This window comes from Drosophila melanogaster, chromosome 3L, assembly GCF_000001215.4.
Source record: "Drosophila melanogaster chromosome 3L".
In the NCBI taxonomy this organism is placed as follows: domain Eukaryota; kingdom Metazoa; phylum Arthropoda; class Insecta; order Diptera; family Drosophilidae; genus Drosophila; species Drosophila melanogaster.
In genome coordinates this window covers 2181941-2202805 of record NT_037436.4, presented here as the reverse complement: position 1 = coordinate 2202805, position 20865 = coordinate 2181941, and the positions used below count along the sequence as shown (strand labels likewise).

Below are 20865 nucleotides of genomic sequence, written 5' to 3'. Positions count from 1 at the left end.
TGCGGTTGTTTGAGCCAACATTTGATCCGCCATCTCCAACCCATACCCGTGACCCCAGACCCTAGCGCCTAGCCCCTGACCCCTGACCCTGCATCTTCACATTTGCCTTTGGCTCCACGCAGTCGCACACACACAGCTCGGCTTTATTTACTTGCATTTTTTTTTGTTTGATTTCGAATTTAGCGCGCACAATTTCGCTCTCTACCAGCTCTTTGTGTTGCATACTTTGCTGCTGTACACTCTGAATAAAATAGACATTTTTAAATACAACAATTAATGTTTATTATAATTTATATTCCATGTGAGCATTTGGAAATGTTAGAATGGCATGCAGCAGTAGAAAGTTTGTTCTGGAAAAATATAATTTATTCCACTTAGCATTTAAGATATAAACTTTCTTCTAGTTATACTTTGAAAATAAATTTAACAACAATTTTGAAATAAAATGTTGTGGTAGTGTAGTGTGCGATGCACTGGGCTTGGCAAACGTTTTGGTCGCCTGGCTGACTGCCACTTTGACCCATTTGGCAGCAGGAGCCAGCCAAGTCAGCGCAGTCACAACGAATCCTCACGGCAGTCCTGCTCGCAGTAGTCCTTCCATTTGCATGCAGCACAACGAGGCGAGTCGTAACGAGTTGAAAGTTACCAAGCCAAGCGGACATGACAGTGCCAGCCGAAAGCTGGCACCACAATGCGCACACTGTGTCAGCCAATAAGTGCTGTTTGCATACTTTCGCTACGCACTGTGCGGCATTTCTATGTGATCGTATTATCGGCAGCGCAATTTATAGGCCTTCGATACTTTATTGAGTGGCTTGTAATAAACATTTCTGGTTTGGCCTCCGCGCACCGCCGACCACACGGCGTATGCGCAATGTCCATACATGTGTTTATGGTGGCAGGACTTTGGCGCCGCTTCGACGACAAGTGAGTCGACTAAATAAATTTGCTGAAAAGTCAGGGAGCACATTTTAAAATACTCCTTGGTATTAGTGTCACTTAATTGATTTTTAATATTTAATTCGTAAGGCATGCCATGTGTCTTGCGGCTTTCGTTGAAACGCGACTCCGACTGACTGATGTTCTTTTGAGGTTTATTTAATTTAATTACTTTATTTATGAGCACAAGCCATTGTGGCTCGGTTTTTGTGTGTGTCTTTCTGTGGCCACACATATATCGACTCGGGAAGCCGCTTAAAATATAAACAGTAGCGTTCAAAATACTAGGGAATCTTTGAAGCTTTAATATGATTGATAGAAATAAGAATAAATCACACCGAGGCTACTTATTGCATTTAAATGATTTAGAAATATTTATTTTTAAATACTAATTCAAACATTTTATTGGCTTGAATGCTACTGTATATTCATATGCATTTTCATACCGATTTAAATATATGTATTTTTATTGCATTTACTAGCGCTGGTAATTTCATCGAATTTTAATTTACTTTCCTCTGTTGCATATTGTTTTGCTCCACTTTGGTTGATTTAAAATCGAATATTTATTTATTATGCCATGGCTACCGGTTTTTATTTCGCTCGCCTCGTTTGGCAATTTGATTAAAGTTTATCCCAGCATTTTTTGTTTGCATTTGTGCATTTGCAGTTGGCATTTCATTTGAATTTTTGTGCTCTTAAAATGCAACTCGAATTTTGTGGCAGCCGCCGCTTCATTAGCGCCGCTTAATTGCCTCATTCAGAGCTGAACGGTTTTGAAATGGGTTTCTTTGCTTTTCCGCAGCCGCCTCAAGCCATTTTCAATTGGGGAAGGAAGGAAGTACGGCAATTTGCTGTCATTTCGCAAATCATTTACATGACTTCCCCATCCGCTGTTTGCTTTGCTAATTATCCTTGCCATGTGAGTGCAGGAATTTGCCGAAATTTTCCACAGTCGCTTTTACTATTGTTTGGCCATAGGAAAATGTGCAATCCCAGCGTGTATGGCATCAATTAAAGACTCAATAAAATTCAATCGAACGCGCTGTTTTTCCCTCGATTGAGCCACTAATTGAACGTCCATAAAAGTCGATGCGGCTTAACTAGTATTGAGCCAGTGGCTGCCAAACTGTTGGCGGATTGCTAAATTGGCAATTTGTTGGAAAAGTCAGCGGAAAAACTGTCAATAGTTGCACGGGATTGTGCAACGAAAGTGAGTGGGATTGAGCCATGGTGTTTGATATTTGCCGACATTTCTCACTATATACATATAACAAAAAGAGCTTTCGTTTTACATTTTTTAGATCTAGAGAAAACCCATTAAAAGTCATGTAAAAAAATAAGGAAACCGCAAAATGGAAGCTCAGGAAAACTGTTGCAAACAAAATGACAATAGAGTCCCCTATCATTTTTGGTAACATTGCGCGGAGCAAAATGCTTGGGCAATTAATACAAATGACGCTGATGAGCGGGAAGGATGCGGATGCATCCGCAGTGGGAGATGCCGAGGAGCAGCTAAAAGCCAGTCCAAAACGAAATGAGCAAGGCTCGATGAGGGGGAAGGACGAGGGCGAAGGAGAAGGAGAAGCATCTGCAATCTCAACTTCACATGCATGAAAAATGCAGCTCATCTTCTTAATGCGCGCGACGTGCCAGTGGAGCAGTGGAGCAGTTGGGCGGCAGGACGGTAGGGCGGGGATCGCGGATGGAGCTGAAGATGGAGGGCAGGATACGAGAGGATTCCAGCAATGAAAGCTGCTTACTCACTCTCATCCAATGCCCCCTCCTGCTACCACACGCCTCTGACTTGTTTGTTTGGCTGGATTTTGCTATAGCTGTTGCTGAACATGCTCTTTTGGCTGCCTTGGCAAATTACCGTCAATGGATATTGTACACTTCAAAAATGGGAAGCCACAACGAATTTTAACATATTTTATCCAAATGTTGCAAACATCAGGATTAGATAGCTAAAGACGATAGTAAAAATGTGGTAGTTGCATATGCACACAACTACTCTTTAAATCATACAAAAAGTACGAAAAGGTCTAATTTCTTATAGTGCTCAGCAGCTGTGCTTGTGTTGGATAGCCAAAGGGTTTTGGTGCCAGTGTATGTGGATTAACGCTTTATAAATTGTTAATTATAATGAGTCCAGCAGCGCACAAAACTACGGAACTAACAATAGCGACATGATTTACATCAGAGCTTAACGTTTTATGCGGGCACAGCCACAGATGGAAAAACTGGAGCACGTAGCGGGCAAAGGGGTGAGAAAAGTGTCCAGCGGTGTCGATGGGATATGGGTGGGTTATCCTCTCGGAGCCACCTCATTATGTCCAGGAAGCCTGTGGGCGCTTATCCGACTGACATTTCATTTTTACACATCAACAGCTGCCGAGGAGCGCACATTCCACAGGGCGTATGGGCGACACCACATGGCGTATGGATAATGCCCAGAGCCACATAGTTATGGAATTAGAATTACAGCAATAACAATCACGACTATAATGTCGTGTGGTTGGGTGGCTTGGTGGATGTGGATGTAGATGAATGCTTTATTTGGCGGGATAATTTATATGCAGCTCGAGCGCTGATGATGCAGCTTACAACTTAAAAATTTTCCTTCATTTATAATGCAATGCAGAGAATGTTGCACGCTCACACATTGTCTCCGCTTCTACAACCAGCTTAGCAGCGACGGAGACGGCTATAAGCGGGTGAAAGAGACGGGCATAAGCGGGAGAAAGAGACAGGCACTCACACACGCATTACAGACACGTGCTTAGCCAGATGATGATGATAGATTTGCTAACAATTGCTGCGCTCGAGCCGAGTCCTGTTCCTCCCATCTCCGTCCTGCCATCTCCGTCGTCCTTATCTTGGCCAATGCCGAACAATGGAAGTGGGCCACTGTTAGTGGCAACCTGGAAATGCCCTGACAAAGGGGGGATTAAGAACCCTACACAAGTTTTGGGGATTTGGGTAATGCTGAGCCATATTATTACCATAGAGTAACAGAAAACTCAGGGAAGGTAAATAGAACAGGTGCCGAACTTCACCGTCCAAATAAATTGAAAATTCAACCAATCATAGTTGCACAATTAATGAATAACCTAATTAACATACGCTTAATGCCAATTAACGTAATAGATGACATCAATAATAAATACAGCGAGAAATATATAAAATGTTATTGCGTCCATTATTAAATGTAAATTAGCTTTACGATAAATACAAACTATGTACTACTAATAATTAATTGCGCTCATAATTTAAATATAGTGCCACATTAAACTAATTCAATAATTTAGGGCATATTAATACATATACCTTACTTGCGCCCCTTTTGGCAAGAGTATTTGCAAATTACTTCAGCATATTGTCTGACATTGTTGCTGCTGCTGCCAGTCAGTCCCATCTTCCAACTCCAGCTCCGCCTATCCCCAATTCCCATCCTCTTCTGCTCCATGGGCGTTCTGCTACTTTGTGATAAATTTGGGGCCATTTAATGTTGCTGCAACACCCACGCGATCAGCGAGGACGTCTCCTCCGCAGGATATCATTTTTCAAGTGGAATAAAATCCGTTTCAGTCGCTATAGAAATCTGCCTCAAAGTAAAAATCGAAGTAAGCAGAACAGTTGCAGATCACCTTAAAGTCAATCAAAATTGACTACAAGTAAAACATTTTAATAAGAACTAAGCGAAAATTTTGTGCATAATCACATCCAAGAGAAGGAATTTAACGAAACTATAAAAACTATTTTTTTTCATTTTTTATTATGGCCAATAATGCGCTTTGATGACTGTACAAAATAAGTGTTTGTTGTTCCATGCATTAGATATTATTTAGACTATTGAAGAAGACTTGGATGTAGAGGGATATTTGTGGATTGGGTTTGATTTTGCTTTGCTGGGCTCAATTGGCACATTGTCATTGACATGCTGGGATGTCAGTGGTTCCCTTTGGTCGCGGGCAACTAACTAATTGGGATTCAGCTTGACTTCAGCAGTGGCCGCGTTAAGGCGCGATTTGGTTGGGAGGTTACGCTCCTTCTTCTCCACAAAGATCTGGTAGTGACCCTCGCCGTAGCCGAAGCCGTGCATGCTCTGGTGCATGGCAGCTGGGATGATGGTGAAGCCGCCGCGGCGCTTCTGGAGGATCTCCCTTTCCGGCAACTTGACCTCCTTCTCCTCTTCCTCGGCCGGATGAACGGCGCGGTTCTCGATGATGCAGAAGAGCTGCAGGCACTTGCGCATCAAGTAGATCATCAGCAGGATGATCAGGTTGGTGGCAAACAGATGTTTGCGCGGCGCTAGGAATAACATCCTGGGCACTTGGCACTGGGTCTAACTATCACAGACTCAAAAACTCACGCTCTCAACGGACGACGATTCGGGGCTGACTATCGCTGTGGAAGTACATCGACGGAATGAAGGATTCCCAGCCAAATCGCACTATATATACTATACCCAGATAACCTTCCTCTACCTAAGTACCTTCTGTTGGATGGCTAGGTAGACCAGTAGGTACCGCTGGTTTTTCACGGGATAGAACTGTACCTTAGGAAACTACCAGGTAATGGTACATTTAGCATTTAGTCCTTCAGATTAGGTAATCAGCCAGAACGGCAGCGACCAAATGTGTTTATGATTTTGCGGAAAATATATCCATTCGGTATCGACCTCAACGACAGGCAACGAACGGACCATCAGCAGAAGTATCTGCATCTGTGGCCGTAAATACAGCATTAAGTTTCCTTCCACGGAACGGCAAGTCTGAGCAAGATGCTAACAAAGGTCCTGTGCGGCACAGCGAGAAATTTCAAGCTAAAATGAAGTCCACATTTGTATGACTATACTTCCAATGCTACATTGTAACTGCTTCTCTTCCATAAACAAATATTGCAAGTAAAAGTATCTTCATTCTTATTGCATGTCAATAAGTTTCACTTCATCTTAATATCAAAATTCGTGCATATAATCAAGAAGTTAGTCTTTTGGGTTCTTATGCTTTACTATTCATCCTTCCATCTACCAATATTTCATTGGCATAATATTATCTAAATCATTTTTAAATATATTTTTCAACAATCTGCTCCTTAGAATCTCTTCGAAATCCTCTTATCAGAATATCCACTCGTTTAGCTCTCAGTAAGCCCATCAAGTTTGCCCCCGAGCCCCGAATCCCCGACACATTTTCGCCTAGTGCACTTCTCACATAGCCTGCTTCCTGCCCCATTGATGCAACTGCACCAAAGTGAATTTCCCCCGGCATTGTCGCCATCTTCCCCGGCAGAAAAAGTGGCATAAATTCACAAATTGAATATAAATAAATTTCCTGCCAGGCAATCGAACCAAAAAAAGGGAATAAATATGCCGTAGGAGGCATCCACACACTCACTAGTAGATATAGATATAGATGGATAGATATGTACCCTGTAGCACGTGCCACGCCCAGTCAATTGAATTTGAATGTGAACCAAAAAGCAGGCTGGGCCATAAAAATGGCTAAAATATGTTGGACAGCAGAAAAAGAAGATGGGAGAACAGCTGGCAGCAACCTCCATTTAATCAATAGCCAAAGTACCACACTCATTAAGAAAACTAAAAGTTTTCTTTCGCTTTTCACCTGCTTAAAATGCGCTCTGCTGCTGTCACAAAAAAAAAAAAAAAACTCTGGTAAAAAGGGGAATCCCCGAGGAGAAGCTGAGCAAAGTTTTGAGAAAGACCTCAGTTGAAACAACCTCATTGGCCGCTGCGGCGACTTTTTGCTTTCTGGCTTCGATTTTCCGCACACAGTGCATCCCAAAAGTCCGGCACCAGCTGCGGCCCCAGCAATTTGCCATCATTTGTTGACTTAATCATTTGATTGCGTTTTTCTGCACGCGCTGATTGAATTTTCCAGCGCAACCGCAGCCCAAAAGGAAGCCGAGAGCCAAGGCGAAAGTTTTGGGCGTGTCCCTTCGGTCGGGCAACTCTGCTGGGAAATCAAGCTAATTAGTTTAATTGATAGTTGTGACTCGGATCGCCCGATTTGGTTTTGCAACTTCACTTTGCCCCAGCGAAACACGCAAACAAATCTGAAAACTTTTCACCGAGGGAAGCACCAAATGGTTGGACAGTTGCAGACAGATGACGATATGATTGGGATAAAGAAAATATCTCTTCTCTCTTTGATTCAATTGCTTGATCGTTAAAGTTTTGACAGTGCAAACATTTATGCATAGTTATGGTGATATTCAGAAGATGAATTTTATTTTGATATTTCATGAGTTAAACATCATAAGTAGACTTGAATTCATATTGCCCAACATAAATCCACGAACACCATTCATTCTAGCCACATTTCTCCTCCTGTATATTATTTTATTTCCTCCCGAAAATAAATCAACAATCAATTGCAGATAAATATTTCGCCTCAATATTTATACGTGCCGCATGTGCCGGCATTAAAGATGAGTTTGGCAAGGACGCACAATAAATTTGGGCTACCATTCGACGGTGTTTCTACATGAGATGCTTTCGGTGCTACGTGCCCGGCCAAGCTTTTCATAAATATTTATGATGCGCCACCGATCTGCATCCCAACCATTGTTCTAACTGATTTTCCGCGCTGCGCATAGAAAACACAAAATAAAGTCAACAAAAAGTGCGCCTGGCTTTAACCTGCTTGCTTGCCCCGCTGGCTGTTTCTCAGTTAGTTAACCGTGGCCAAGTCAGTCCTACAATAAATTATGCATTAAAAAGTTCAACTGGCTTTTAATGTGCCGGGGTCCATGCTCCTTTAGAGTAATGATGCTGCGAGTTACACTTGCCAAAACTCGCAGTCACATATTTATATGCCACTTTAAGGATATAGTTCGTTGTCTTCAATGATTTTAGCTGTTCACAAGGCAGCTTGTTTTGCATATTTTGAAAAGTCACGAGTGAATTTTGGCTAGGAACTTTTCTGAAAGTGCTTTTACGAATATATATATTTACCTTTCACTATCTGGGCTACCTGACGCCAAAGTTCGCCGCTCGAGATGCCCCGTCTAGGTTGGCCATTCTAAGGACATTATTCTGCAGTTGCAGCCAAAATTTATTCTAATGCGATTTGCATTTATTTCGCTTGGCGTAATCCTCGCTTCCCGCTCGACAGCAAGAATCAGGCTTAAATTCTATTGAAATTGCCATTTTCATTCGGTTAGACAACACTCAGCTGAACAGGCCAGTTTATGGCCTTTCAACTGACCATAATGCTAAAAACTGTCTGCTTACTTAGCTGAAGGATTGACACAGCCAACAGAGAGGCACGCGGCAGACGAGACCATTAGCCAAAGGTACACAGCAGGCAAACTAGCAGAAGGAACAGGATCGGGAGTCCGAGAACGAGGTGCATCTGCAGCTGCATCCATCAGACCAAACAATTTCCGTCAAATTTCCATGCGCCGACAAAAGCTTTTCACTCGAGTGCCAGACAAAAGGCCAGACCAGAAAACAGGAGCTCAGAATGCAGGATGCCAGGCCGAACTGCCGAAGAACGACGATTATATGCCCTATTTGCAGCCAATTAGATTACATGACTCACTAATTATCGTTTAGTAACTAAGTTAGTTAGAAAGAAGGTACTATCCTCTAGAATTTACCAATTGCCAACATTAACCTCCAATGCATTTAAAGGGTATTTACATATTCGACTGGACCTGCTTGCCGGATTCTATGGCTTGCTTGGCAGGCATTTTCAAAGCCCATTACTTTGCATTTTGCACCTAGCAGCAACAATATTAGGGCGGAACACGTCACTAATGGGCGTGGCAGGCACCACCAATGCCTTTACTTTGGCATAAATCCAGAAAATACCAAGTGCAAATCTTTGGCCAAGCGAGACGTGCAAATGATTCCGTGATGAAGGCTGTCATTCCGCTTAGATACTTTTGACCCGATTTCAAAAATTAGTTGAACGAAATGAATTTGAAAACTAACTGTAATGAACACATTAAAAAGAGCTAACAAAAGTAGCTTTAAATGTAGTTCCAGTTTCGAAACCACATGTTAATTTGGTCTCATTCAAGGCAATGCCGCCGGAGGGGATCCGGAGTCATTAGCCAAGTTCGCCTGCATCCACCAATGTCATTCGAATGTCATTAGTGGCAAGAGGGGCGTCGTGTGGCAGGTGAACTATGTCCTGTGACCGGGGCTGCATGCAGCTGCAGCGTAATTTGATTTCACTGCGAGCCCCCAAATGCCGAGCGGGTCGATAAGGTGCTAACAGGATTCGGGATTCCGCCACTTGGTCAGCAGCAGATGCATTTGATTAAACACCGCACGGGTGTTTCCTTTCTTGGCCAACCAACCATTTCGCTTGGCCTCTGATCCTGAATCGTGTATCGTGAATAGTGTAACCTAGCCTTTGCCATTTTAATTGCATTGGAAATTAAAAAGGCTTTGCATACTTTTCATCGCCGGATTTATGGTTTCAATTCGTTATTTATGGCACTGCGCGAAACCGTCGCTGGCCATTCCTCGCGGCAACACATTCAATTTGCAGTCCATGAAGATTTATGATTTGAGCCACAGCCCCGAGCGAGTGCAATAGGATTCTCAAATGGTTTCCATTTAGCAAAAACTAAACACATTTATTGTGTAAACTGTTGTCGAAAGAGGCCAATGGTTTTTTGAACATCTGCCCAACAAAATAGAGCCAAGTTTTATCTCATCCCTCGAGAGTTAAATAAATATTTATTGATTTGCTCGTTTATTAATTTTTGAACCGATTGTTGGCTGCGTAAAAAATGCTATAAAGAACACACAAATCGAATTCATTTGCATTTTAGTGCAATGCGTGAGTGCTCTTTTTCTGCCAATCTCATAAAAATTAATAATAAAATATGAAAAGTTTAATATTTTTTCTACCTACATACATATCTTCGTAGTTCGATCAAAAAGCAATATTCTGGAGTGTGCTTTATTTTCTGGTTTGGCATTATGAGGTTTGGCATGTTTGCATCAATTATTTGATAGTCACTTTTGGAATATGAAAAATCCATAAATATTGATGTTTATCTGGGTAAATATTCGATTTTATATGGGTGAGCACATATTTTGCGTTATGAGCATTGTAATTTCAATGTTATCCTTGGTCTCTGTTTATTCGAAACCCAATAATTTGATTTAATTGGCGTGTCACTTAGGTTTTTTCTATATACGGTTTGTTGTTATACGCAATTTGTGGATTTTTTAATGTGCGCGCAGTTGTAACATAAAAAAATACTGTTTAAAGATGTTAACTTTCAGTGGATGCATTCTTAATTAGTTAAGTGGCGACATTACATATATTAGTTGACTTGTTTCATTTTCAGCAGATATATTTTAATCAATGCTTTCAGTTTCTTTTAACTTTTTAACCTTTGATCCATAATAAATTTGTTGTTAGTTAGGTCTGCATGACATTGTAGAGCTTTTTCCCCGCTCACCGATAAAGACTCTCTCATTCCATATCGCAACCGAAACTGACTAAGCATATATCTTCCCCCCAAAAGCTTTCGATGGATCGCTTTATTTAGTTCTCCCTATGTAGAGTCTCTTTATAGGGTCGTTTCCCATTCTCTTGAAGCAGTTCTCCCGTTTTCTGATTTGGAAACACCGCTGATTAAAGTTCGGCCTCAGTTGGGATTTAATCGGCTTCTCTGGCGAAATAAGATTTAGTTTTATTTATGCCCCGCTAGCGGGCACTTCTCTTCGGCTCGATCTCGCTAGTGTTCAACTAATTTAGTTAGTGCAGTATAAAAATAGAAAAGTTTCCCACAACACCTTGCGTATATATTTTCCGACACGGCGTGTGTCGGAATTAGTTGGGATTTAGATTGTATTATTCACCGAGATTGCCAACTAAAATGACATCGAATTCCGAAGGTCGAGGCAACCCCATCGAGACGCATGAACAGGTAATTATATGGAGTTGATTAGATCCCCGGCGGGCGTCTATTATAAAGATTTGCTAGACGTTTGCTCGTCCTGTTATCGAGCTAAATAGATCGACGGATCAGACACGTTTAGCTGCCCCTTCGCCTTTCTTACCTTTGAACGGAATTGCATTCTTATCGCCTTGGACTCTTCGAACTGATAAGATTCCCGCTAATGCGGAATCAAAGTCAATGTCTACTTGGACCCATCAGCTACCGGCGGAATGTTGTTCTGGTTAAGTGGTAACGGGGGCGAAAACTTTAGTCATAAACCACTTATACACTTATAATGATCTAGAAAACAGCGCTGATAATGGCTTCATATCATAAAGATATTAATCTGGACTTGTAAATATAAAGGCAAAAGTACAAACACCTGATACAATAGAAACTTTGCCGTCCAATTAATCTTTATTTTTTGACTCCAGCTTTTTGCTTGGTGTACGCTAATGGGTTCAAATTAGTATTCTTCGATTATCTAGCTCATTAGGAGTTCATCAAACAGTCGGGCGGATGCTCTAAAAGTTCTCCGTTCCATCTTCCTCACCCTCTGTTATATATATATATATGTATTTACCCCTCGGAAAATGTCGTTACAGTTGAAAGTGCTCGGCGCTAATTTTCAAGTTGAGCGACCGTGCTAAACCGAGCTCGGAAAAAGTTTCTCTGTGGTGGCAAACTACGAAAATCCATTTGTTCGAACTTTGCGGGGTTTGCATGTGCAGCATCAGTCAATTGCAGTGGATACACAATCGCTTATCGATTGGAGCCCAAAACAAAGTAAGAACTAGATGATAAATTGTGGCCCAGGCAGCTAGTGGCACTGCGGGGCCTCCTGTCCATCAGTTGACACCTGGTCCCCGTCCGAAAAACTCGCTCAGTTGTCAGGCACTTCAACTTTTTCCAGCAAACCAATTGATCAAATCGCTGGGGATGGTGAAATACGCACCAGTTCGCACGGGCGGAGATAAATGATATGGCCATATGACTTGGGTCATCAAAAGGGCCTGAATGAAAGTATTCTGCCAGCCGATTTAATTTTATAATACTTTTTATTGAACGAGTCTCTGTAAATGCGAAAGTGTTCGGTGCATAGGAAATTGCAAATAAGCATTCCCAAAATGAAGTTTGGTAAACGCCATTGGCGCATTTCTTGCCTGCCAGGCCAGTCTGTTCGGCATCCTCTGCTAAACTGAAAACCCATCTAAGCCAACTGGTTGACAGCGGGCCGAAAGCAGCTACCAAGTTGCCCACTGGCAATTAACAGCTAACAAGCTGGACAAATCCCCTTCCCTTTTCCAAAACCACCTCTTTGCAACCAACTTTTTCCCTCATGCAACTCTTTTTCGGTACTTTCCTACACCAGGAAAAATAATATATAAATAAGGTATATTGTAGTGATTTGTTGCCTTAACGTTAGGTTGCGTTAATGGTGAGACACCTTAGTTGTGCATTGTAATTGTGATATTAGGTGAACATTATTCTAAGCAATTTCTCTCTGTGCATTTCAGGAGCCCATGGACGTGCGCATCGACATGCCGTGGGGTTATGTGGTGGGCAAGTGGTACGGCAATCGGCAGGTACGACCCATCCTGGCGCTGCATGGCTGGCTGGACAACCTGGGCACGTGGGACAAATTGCTGCCCCTGCTACCGAAGCACCTGGGAGTGCTGTGCATCGACCTGCCCGGCCACGGATACTCCTCGAAGCTGCCCGAGGGGATTGCCTACCACTTCGTGGACTACCTGTGCGTGATCCTGCGCGTAATGGAGGAGTACCGCTGGCAGAAGGTGTCCCTGATGGCCCACTCAATGAGCGCCATGCTGTGCTTCGTATTCGCTTCGCTGTACCCACATCGCACCGACATGTTGGTCAGCATAGATATAGTGAAGACCCGCTATAGGAAGCCCCCCTCGCAGATCGACTATCTGCGCAAGAACATCGAGGGCTACATTGTGGAGGACGAGCGATTTGCGAATTCCAAGCGCCAGGAGCCGCCGGCCTATACCTACACAGAGATGGAGCAGGTCCTGTACAAAGGCACCGACTACTCGGTGGAGCTGGAGAACTGCCGCCACATCCTGGAGCGCAACATCAGCCGTTCCACCAAGTTCCCGGCCAAGTTCTTCTTCTCGCGCGACGGTCGCTGCAAGTACTACACGGAGTTCCATACGAGTCCTCCCTTCGCCGCTGAACTGGCCAGGACCATCAAGAATGTGCCCTACTGCGTGATCAAGGGCTCCGAGTCGAACTACATAGACGAGCAGAGCGACGAGGTGATTGGCATCCTCAGGGAGAACAACCCGCACTTCGAGCTCCACGAAGTGCAGGGCACCCACCACGTTCACCTCAACAATGCGCAGGGTGTGGCGGCCGTCATTAATCCCTTCATTCTGCACCACCGCCCACCGCATCTGGAGAACTGGACGGTGGACGGGACGGATGAGACGCTGCCCGAGGTCGTCAAGGAATTCAAGTTGGCCGTGGAGGATTCAGAGAATGTCAAGCGGAGGAAGAGAAAAAGCAACCTATAGCTGCTGCCAGCATCTCTGAGATTCAGTCAGCAGCGCGATGCGAAAATTTCCGATGCGAAACAAGATATTGATTTCATTATGCCGACGTGATGCTTTCTTCAAGCCTTAACGCTTTAGAGTAATAATATAGACAATTTTATACGATGTTCAAGATCCTAACAAGTTGGATAGATACTTTGCTTGTACTAAGTATTCTAACAATAAATAATGTTTGATTTAATTAAAACCATCTGTCGAGCTAGCTAGTAACTGATTCTTTGGGCCACCACATAATCACAAATATGATAAAATGGAAGCATCCTCCTCCCTATTTGGAAATACTACTTGACTGAAAAAGTTTGTGGCATCTGCCGTGAATTTAAGCCAATTTAAAACGTAATTCTTTTGGAGTGTGTGGTGAGATACACACACTTTTTATCGCTCTTAACCCCTGACCGCACAACATATTGGAATACGGCAAACCGCAACCTAAATCGGTTTAAATAATTTCTCTCATTTATTTTCCTCACCGGTGGTGTTCTGTGTTCTTGTTTGGGTTGCGCACCTTTTTCGATCAATCAATTTTCGGCTGGCCATTTAATTTCGCTTTAATCTTTGGGGCTACAGTTCATTGGCCACTTCATTAGTGATAAGGGCATCGGAACTGCCGGTGGCTCCCACTTTTCCCCGAACCAATGCACCAGGAACAAAGGAGGTGCCGGCATCCACTTAAAAACAATGCTAAAGCAAAAACAAAGGAACGTGGAGCGCCGCCCGGAGCGGAGGTTATATGGTGTACATACGTATATATGGGTATGGACATCCTTCGTGTGGGCGGATTTCCAGCGGGTCCGGAAGGTATGCCGCACTCTAAACATTGGAGCGGATGGATGGAAAAACAGGGAAATCGAATCGAAAACCCACTGGCTGGATAGCTGGATAGCTGGGTGGGTAGGCGGTGAAGCCTGCGGGGAGGCAGAATACCCGGCGGACTTGCGAGGCTGGGAAAAATAAACAAATTTAACGCTTTTATTGCCAATGCACGTTGCTCCGCTCCGGTTCTTGGGCTCCGGTTCGATTCTCTACGAAAATTAAATTAGGTAGAACCGGAAAATTTCAGCCGGCAACAGTCGAGATGCGATTACGCTCTTTCCGTCGTTACGGAATTGATAGCGGATATAAATGTTTAATGTTTCGGCAATAAAAATGCAGAGCGAAGAAGCCGCAGCGGAGGAAGAGGGCTGATAAAGCGACTTTATGATAAATTCAGTTTGCGGTTTACGCACAATTTAATTTGCTTAAAAATCAATAAAAATCATTAACGTCGCTGGCCCACCCGACTGCACAAGTTCGTCTTTCAAAGCCTTTTTTCCGACGGACTTTATTTCTATTGAGCTGTCGAAATCATAATGCCCGACTCATAAATAATTAATAATCTCCGAGAACGGCTTATTACAAAGCAATGGATTTCTGAGCGCCTGAAGCTTAAAAATGCTTTATAAAAAGCAAAATTATATGGTGGAATTAGTTGGCAGATGGATTAAGTGTATTTGTGGTACGTAAAGAAATTGCTTCTTCGAAAAATGTTTAGGTTTATGTATTAAATAGAGAATATCTGACAATGACTTTAGATGCCACTGTACACTGGCGATGAATATAAATAACAGAGCAAATCCAATGACAGCACTACCGAGATTGAGTAATGATTGGGATATATAAAACACAATCGCTTGGCGGTTTAAAGTGCAACACTTTATTATCAGAACTTGTCGCCTTTGTGGTTCTCCGCGGTGTCACTCCCGCTGATCGGATACTGCTGAAAGACCCTGCTCCTGCCCAGCTGCACGGATTCCAGCTGGTTGGCGGGCTTGTTGTGGGCCAGAAAGTGGTTGGTGTGCCAGAACTGGGTCTGCTCCGGGGGCAGCGACTTCCGTCGGATGCCCAGCAGGCGGTTGCGTACATCGACAAGGCTGGCGGAGTGCGGCTGGAGCCACTGCACCACAGGAATGGCCAGGGCAGTGAGTCCCTGAGTGATTACACTCACTATTATCAGGGCAATCCATGTGTCCGTGGCGTAGGACTCGTATTTGGAGCCCTCCATAACGCACAGTTGCAGAATGAATCCTGCGGCCAGGGCCAACTCTGTGTGGAGAAAGGGTGAGCACTCCAGGAGCCAGTGGATTCCCTGGCTCGAAAGCACACCCATTGTGATGTATATGAGGCAGAGGAACAGGAAACAGTGTTCCGACTGCTCATCGCTGTAGATGCACAGCAGAGCCACAATCGAAGTTATCTGAATAAGTCCGAAGAGTAGGTACACCAACTTGGGGGTGTATCTCATCAGGAGCAGTGCTCCAAAACTGGTGCCAGCCGAGTACAGGACAAAGGGTATATAGAGCTGGGTTTGCTGCAAATAGCCCACCGTGCTGCTCCACGTTAGCTGCATGTAGGTGGGTGAGAAGAGAAGGCAGCTCTTCTGGAGGCACACCAGCGATCCTCCCAGGATCAGCACCAGCCACTGCCGGCTTTCCTTCAGTTCGTAATCCGTTCTGTCCACAAACTGCGCCAAAATCGCCTGGCGCGGCAGAAAGACCATCTTCTCCTCGTTGAGTAGATTAAACACCAAATCCCTTGATTCTTTGTAGTTAATGCAGCCAGTATGGTGCAGCAGCTCGTTTAGACAAACCAGGCAGAGTAAGAGCAGATTAATTCCCAGAGCAATCAATCCGCTACGCTGCGGTTCCATCTCGTTGAAAATCACAAATCCTGTGGCCATTCCTCCGGCATACAGTGAGTTGGCCAAAGCGATTCTGGACGGTCGTGATCCTGAGGCATCACAACGCAGGCTCACGTAACTAAATCCGGCCAAGTACTGCACACTCAATCCCACGAAGCTGAAGTAATAACTAACAGCTGGCAACAAGAATGGAAAACTTAACCAAAAGGTTTGCAGATGTCTCTGTTTTTTATATGTCAACCCTAGCACATTCGTAAACATCTCTCTGATTTTATCGGGAAACGAATTCCATCGATTACTCACCCAGCTGTCTAGTCAGCATGAAGCAGCTCCCCATCAACGAGCAGAGAAGCCCATAGAAAATAATATAGTAGTGATCGTAGCTGTACTGCTGTTTCTTGTGCTTTCTGAGGGTCCAGCCCAGGGTTAGAGCCAAGGCCACCAACCCGCCCACCAGGGCGTACCAGTGAGGCCACAGGTTGTCGTACACATAAGCCGACTTGGCGTAGTAACCCAAGGAGAAGCCACTGGCCCACAGACAGCCGAGGACTGGGAAGTGGCCAGATGGCCAAATGGAAAATAAGAGCTTCGGGTAATAGAGCCTGCAAGGGTCTTACCCAACAAATCCGGAAGTGACAACATGGCCATGAAACGCTTCCACACGTTATCCACCATCGATGGCAGCCTCATTCGGTTGGAAATTTACAGCACATCTACTCCAAGCGGAACGCGAGTTCGAAATGGAGATGCATTCGAAGTTTTGGTACTGCCGCCAGGTGGTTATCATCACTCGATACCCGATAGCACATCTTCTTGGGAATGTCTCCAAGGGAGTGGATAAGATAAGGTGTTCGGAACAAGCGACACCCTAATTAAATGCAGATGATGATGATGATTGGCCATAGAAACGCCAGCAAAGTATGGGAGCAGAGTGAATGAAGTTTCACAAGCGAATATTTATAGTTTTGGCTGGGGAAGTATGGCTATATATAGCTAACAGATACAATTGAACTGCAGCAGGGGGTCCGAAATGTATCTATAAGTTCTACGTCAGCGGCGGTCTCGATAACAATGTTATAAATCATGATGACTACAAATTAATATCATATGTTCCTGATTAATTCAAGCACTGCTTGAATCACTTTGTTTAATCGTGCTCTTATCACTATGACTCTATTCCTCATTCCAATTTATTGACATAATTTATAACATCGAATATCCCCGAGGGTTCGCATAGGAATGATAAGAGCGGGAGTAGTGAAACACAAAGCCATTTAAAGCCAAAAACAATCCTTTTATGATTTAGTATATTAGCTTTGATAGCTATTTTAAATGAGGTATCATAACTTTTATTCAAGTAATGACTTAATTAAGTTGTCGATAAATCTTGTAAATGAGATATTTATTATATGCATTTCATAATTGCTCAATATGGCTGCATAATTGGTTTTGCCGAAATATATTCTCTATCCTCGTTCTTACAGCTTCCCAGAGGTAAATAATATTCCCTGTTGGCCACAACTAACCCAAATTAACCTCTCCTCCCATCATGACATACTTTCCATCTTTCCATCTCCTAAAGTCCGGTGCTCCCCTTCAAAAAAGGACCCATTCGCCCGTCTAAGCAAGCTCATCTGAAACCCGACGCTAAGTGCATTCTTATTTACCACAAGCCCAAAAGCATGCTACACATTTTTGTGTGTTCTGCTGGATCCCCGGGGGTTTTATATGCACAAGATGTACAAGATGTACGTATACAGCAGCACCCTCTTCTCCTTCCTTCCCAACCTCTTTACCTGGGGCTGCATCACGCTAATTAGTTGAAGTTGTGTTGCAAGTGTTGCAGTTAATTGACTTTTGACGACCCGTTGTCCGCTGCAGAGGAAGGGAATCTCGTCATGAAGGAGGACGAGGAGAAGGAACCGGAGCTGCAAAATCCTCGGTTAACCCCATAGCTTTTTATGTGAGGGTTTTTTTTTTCTAGCTGCACTCTTTCCACTATCCGGGCGAAGGATTTTCGCTAAAGTTCACTGGGATTTACTTTTCGAGACGCTTATGAATTCAATGAAGCAAACACTAAGCTGCCTCTCAGCACTGCTCCTTTGGCCCTCGGAAAAGTGTTGCCTTTTCGAGAATGCTCGGGGCCAACTATCTCGCTTTTTCGCTTTTCCATTCGTTTTCCCAGCTTCTTCGACTGCTTAACAAGATTTGCGCTGTAATTACGCATTAAATAAGTCCGGGGAATGCAGTCTGCTGCCCGCTACTCCTTATAAACACTTCACGTCTTGGGCCATAAAACTAAACACATTGTGCGGCCATAATAATAAATTCTGTTCACTGGCAGCTGCAAGCTGCAACCAGCGTAAATAATAGCAAATGAAATTATTTTCTAATGGTCTAGAATCGACCGTTTGATGGCTAGTAATATAATTTAAGCACCGCCATGGGAGATAGCGATGGCGATGGATTGATTTAACCACTAAATACTCTGGAATTGTTTCCGTTCAGCCGTTAAGTAGTTAAAGTTGATTTCTCTTGGAAACTATAGAATATAAACTTTTATTGAAGCATAGATACATTGATCCTTAATGTGGTTTTGCCACAACGAAGGGAGTACCTATAAAGTGCATTCTATGGGAATTTCGAAAGGTAATGCAATGCACCTTTAAGAGTAATATCATAAGCTTAGTGCTTTCTGTGGCACCTCCGCTTGCCGCTTGGCTTGCCTCATGCAATTTAACTAGAATATCAATTTATGCGATCTGAAATACCCAGCGATACCCCGTGGCCATCGCTTGCAACAACTGCGATGACGACGACAACAACCGGGAAAGTGCATTTAATTTCGCTGAAGCGGCCACTTAGTGGCCCTCGACAAGTCGGAGGAAGGGAAAGCTGGTGGTGGTGCTGTTGGAGGCGCCTCCTTTCGTTGCATAAATTAAATTAAAGCTGCGCCAGTGAGCCACGGAACCGCCGCACAACAATTACTCAGCGGGCAAACGCCTAAATCATGTTGCACAGCTCGCTCGGGGTCCGCCCCGCTCCGCCCCTCTCTTCACCCATGACCTTCAGACATTTGCAAATGTGTAAACATTTTTCAGAGGCACCCCCACCACCCAACCACCCACATCCACCCATTTGACCGGGTGGCCAAAAGCCAGCACCTACGAGCCGTGCTCTCCATGTGTCACAGATACTTTGCACTGATTTATGCAAATTGCCTGCGGGCAGAGCGGTCGGCTGCGGGGGAAATCATGAAAAATCGTTAATTGTGCAAAGTGCTGGACGTTTTTCATTAAAGTTTTCCCCAGCTCTCCCAGCAACCCCCTTCCACTGCCATTTCCATTGCACACATTCGGGCCAAGGGGAAGGGGGTTCGAATGCGGTGCCTCTCGCCTGACTTTCAGCAATTATGTAAATTTTTAAGAGTGCAACAAGAGTTAATGCTGCTTGCTGCATTTGCATTAAAATTGATGCACTTTAAAGCATTCGGCGGCAAGTCAAGGAAAACGCATTATCCCAATACCCATTGCAAGAGGAGTTTGAAGAGTTTGATGGGCAGCGATATGAACATACTCATTTATGGTAGCACTAACCTTTTTCACACACCATATTAATTAAAGTCATCTATTTATCTATTATTGGACTTTATTTAAAACTGAATATATTTTATGATCATGTTTCATAATACATTCGTTGAATGTATTTTGTTTAAAATTTATTGAATAGTTTATATTTGAAGTACCAGCCAAGTCGTTGCTTTCTTTCGATTCTTAATTTCATTTCGCAGCCATTGCTGGCTTTGCTGTTCTTATCGCTGACCATTTTTGTTTCTGCAGTAATTTTATGCAATGCAGCTGCAACAAAGTGCATTTTAAATGTCTGCCTCATGCGATTTGTGTGTTAATTTTTCATGAGTCAGCAGCTGAGCTTGATGTGGAACTAGGCTGTCCAGCTTAAGGGGAATTGAAGCTCATTAAGTAAGCCCTTTAATCCTGCTGACGAATTGGAAAATTACCCTTTTCATATTAGTTTTTAATTAAACTTTAGCCTCAGTTAAAAAGTAAACGTAAAAAGTAAAGTTCAGTAAAAACGACGTGACCTCATCTATTATTACCCCAGTTCGTTCCTTCCTTGTTTTATCCCTGTTTATTTTGTTCATTTTGGCGCCGAAGTGAAGCCTTTAATCAAACAACAGGATATGAATAATTTTATGACTGGAAATTATTTTTATCTAAATAATGTCAGTCTAAAAACAGCAGAAGCTAGCGCAATTACTCAAGTTCAACGAGTTCCATGAAAGTTATTAGCCAATCCCAGGACATCGCGGAACAGCAGGCAGCCAGAGAGAGAGAGAGAGAGAGAGAGAGGGAAATTCAAATAAGGATAGAGACGGGGATAGGGCAAGAAACAGAGACGGCAATAACGTCTGGCTGCAGCTTTTATTTGCCAGCAGATAAGATTTATGCATCCATCACAAAGATAGGTGTTTTTTGTATTCGCATGTATTTCGTTTGTGCACAGCAAGAAACTTTAAGAAATATTTAAATCACAACAGGAATTTATAATCCTTTGTTTTTAGCTTAAGGGTGATTGTTATTTCTTGATCACCATGCTAACTATTAGATCATAATACTGCAGTAAATATACTATATTTTTTTTCAGTGCCCCACAGTGTGTGACAGTTGAAGTTTAATAAACAAGAACGGCTGCGAAAGAGTGACAGGAGGT

The 20865-nt window shown here is 43.4% G+C and overlaps 3 protein-coding genes across 6 annotated transcripts; 1 reads left to right on the top strand and 2 right to left on the bottom strand.

Annotated features, from left to right (window-relative positions):
* Window positions 1–4716: 4716 nt before the first annotated feature.
* On the bottom strand, window positions 4717–5793 carry CG8960 (uncharacterized protein). 2 transcript variants are annotated; one of them, NM_139441.3, is made up of 2 exons: window positions 5411–5793; window positions 4717–5349 (listed from the first exon to the last, which is right to left on the bottom strand). In NM_139441.3, exon 2 carries the CDS (start codon window positions 5264–5266, stop codon window positions 4922–4924), a length of 345 nt encoding a protein of 114 aa, NP_647698.1. In that variant the 5' UTR covers window positions 5267–5349; window positions 5411–5793; the 3' UTR covers window positions 4717–4921. The 2 variants fall into 2 exon arrangements, with proteins under 2 accessions (NP_647698.1, NP_728719.1); NM_167937.2 differs by lacking the exon at window positions 5411–5793 and having other exon boundaries at window positions 4717–5375.
* Window positions 5794–10584: 4791 nt separating this feature from the next.
* Window positions 10585–13646, top strand: CG5707 (uncharacterized protein). Of its 3 annotated transcripts, none has more exons than NM_001259635.2 (3): window positions 10585–10866; window positions 11484–11664; window positions 12396–13646. In NM_001259635.2, the coding sequence occupies exons 2-3, from the start codon at window positions 11602–11604 to the stop codon at window positions 13416–13418; spliced, it is 1086 nt and encodes a 361-aa protein (NP_001246564.1). In that variant the 5' UTR covers window positions 10585–10866; window positions 11484–11601; the 3' UTR covers window positions 13419–13646. The 3 variants fall into 3 exon arrangements, with proteins under 3 accessions (NP_001246564.1, NP_652065.1, NP_001246563.1); NM_001259634.1 differs by lacking the exon at window positions 10585–10866 and adding an exon at window positions 11083–11127; NM_143808.4 differs by lacking the exon at window positions 11484–11664.
* Window positions 13647–15129: 1483 nt separating this feature from the next.
* Window positions 15130–16876, bottom strand: CG13810 (uncharacterized protein). Its single transcript, NM_139440.3, has 3 exons — window positions 16752–16876; window positions 16438–16683; window positions 15130–16310 (listed from the first exon to the last, which is right to left on the bottom strand). Exons 1-3 carry the CDS (start codon window positions 16822–16824, stop codon window positions 15157–15159), a joined length of 1473 nt encoding a protein of 490 aa, NP_647697.2. The 5' UTR covers window positions 16825–16876; the 3' UTR covers window positions 15130–15156.
* Window positions 16877–20865: the final 3989 nt, after the last annotated feature.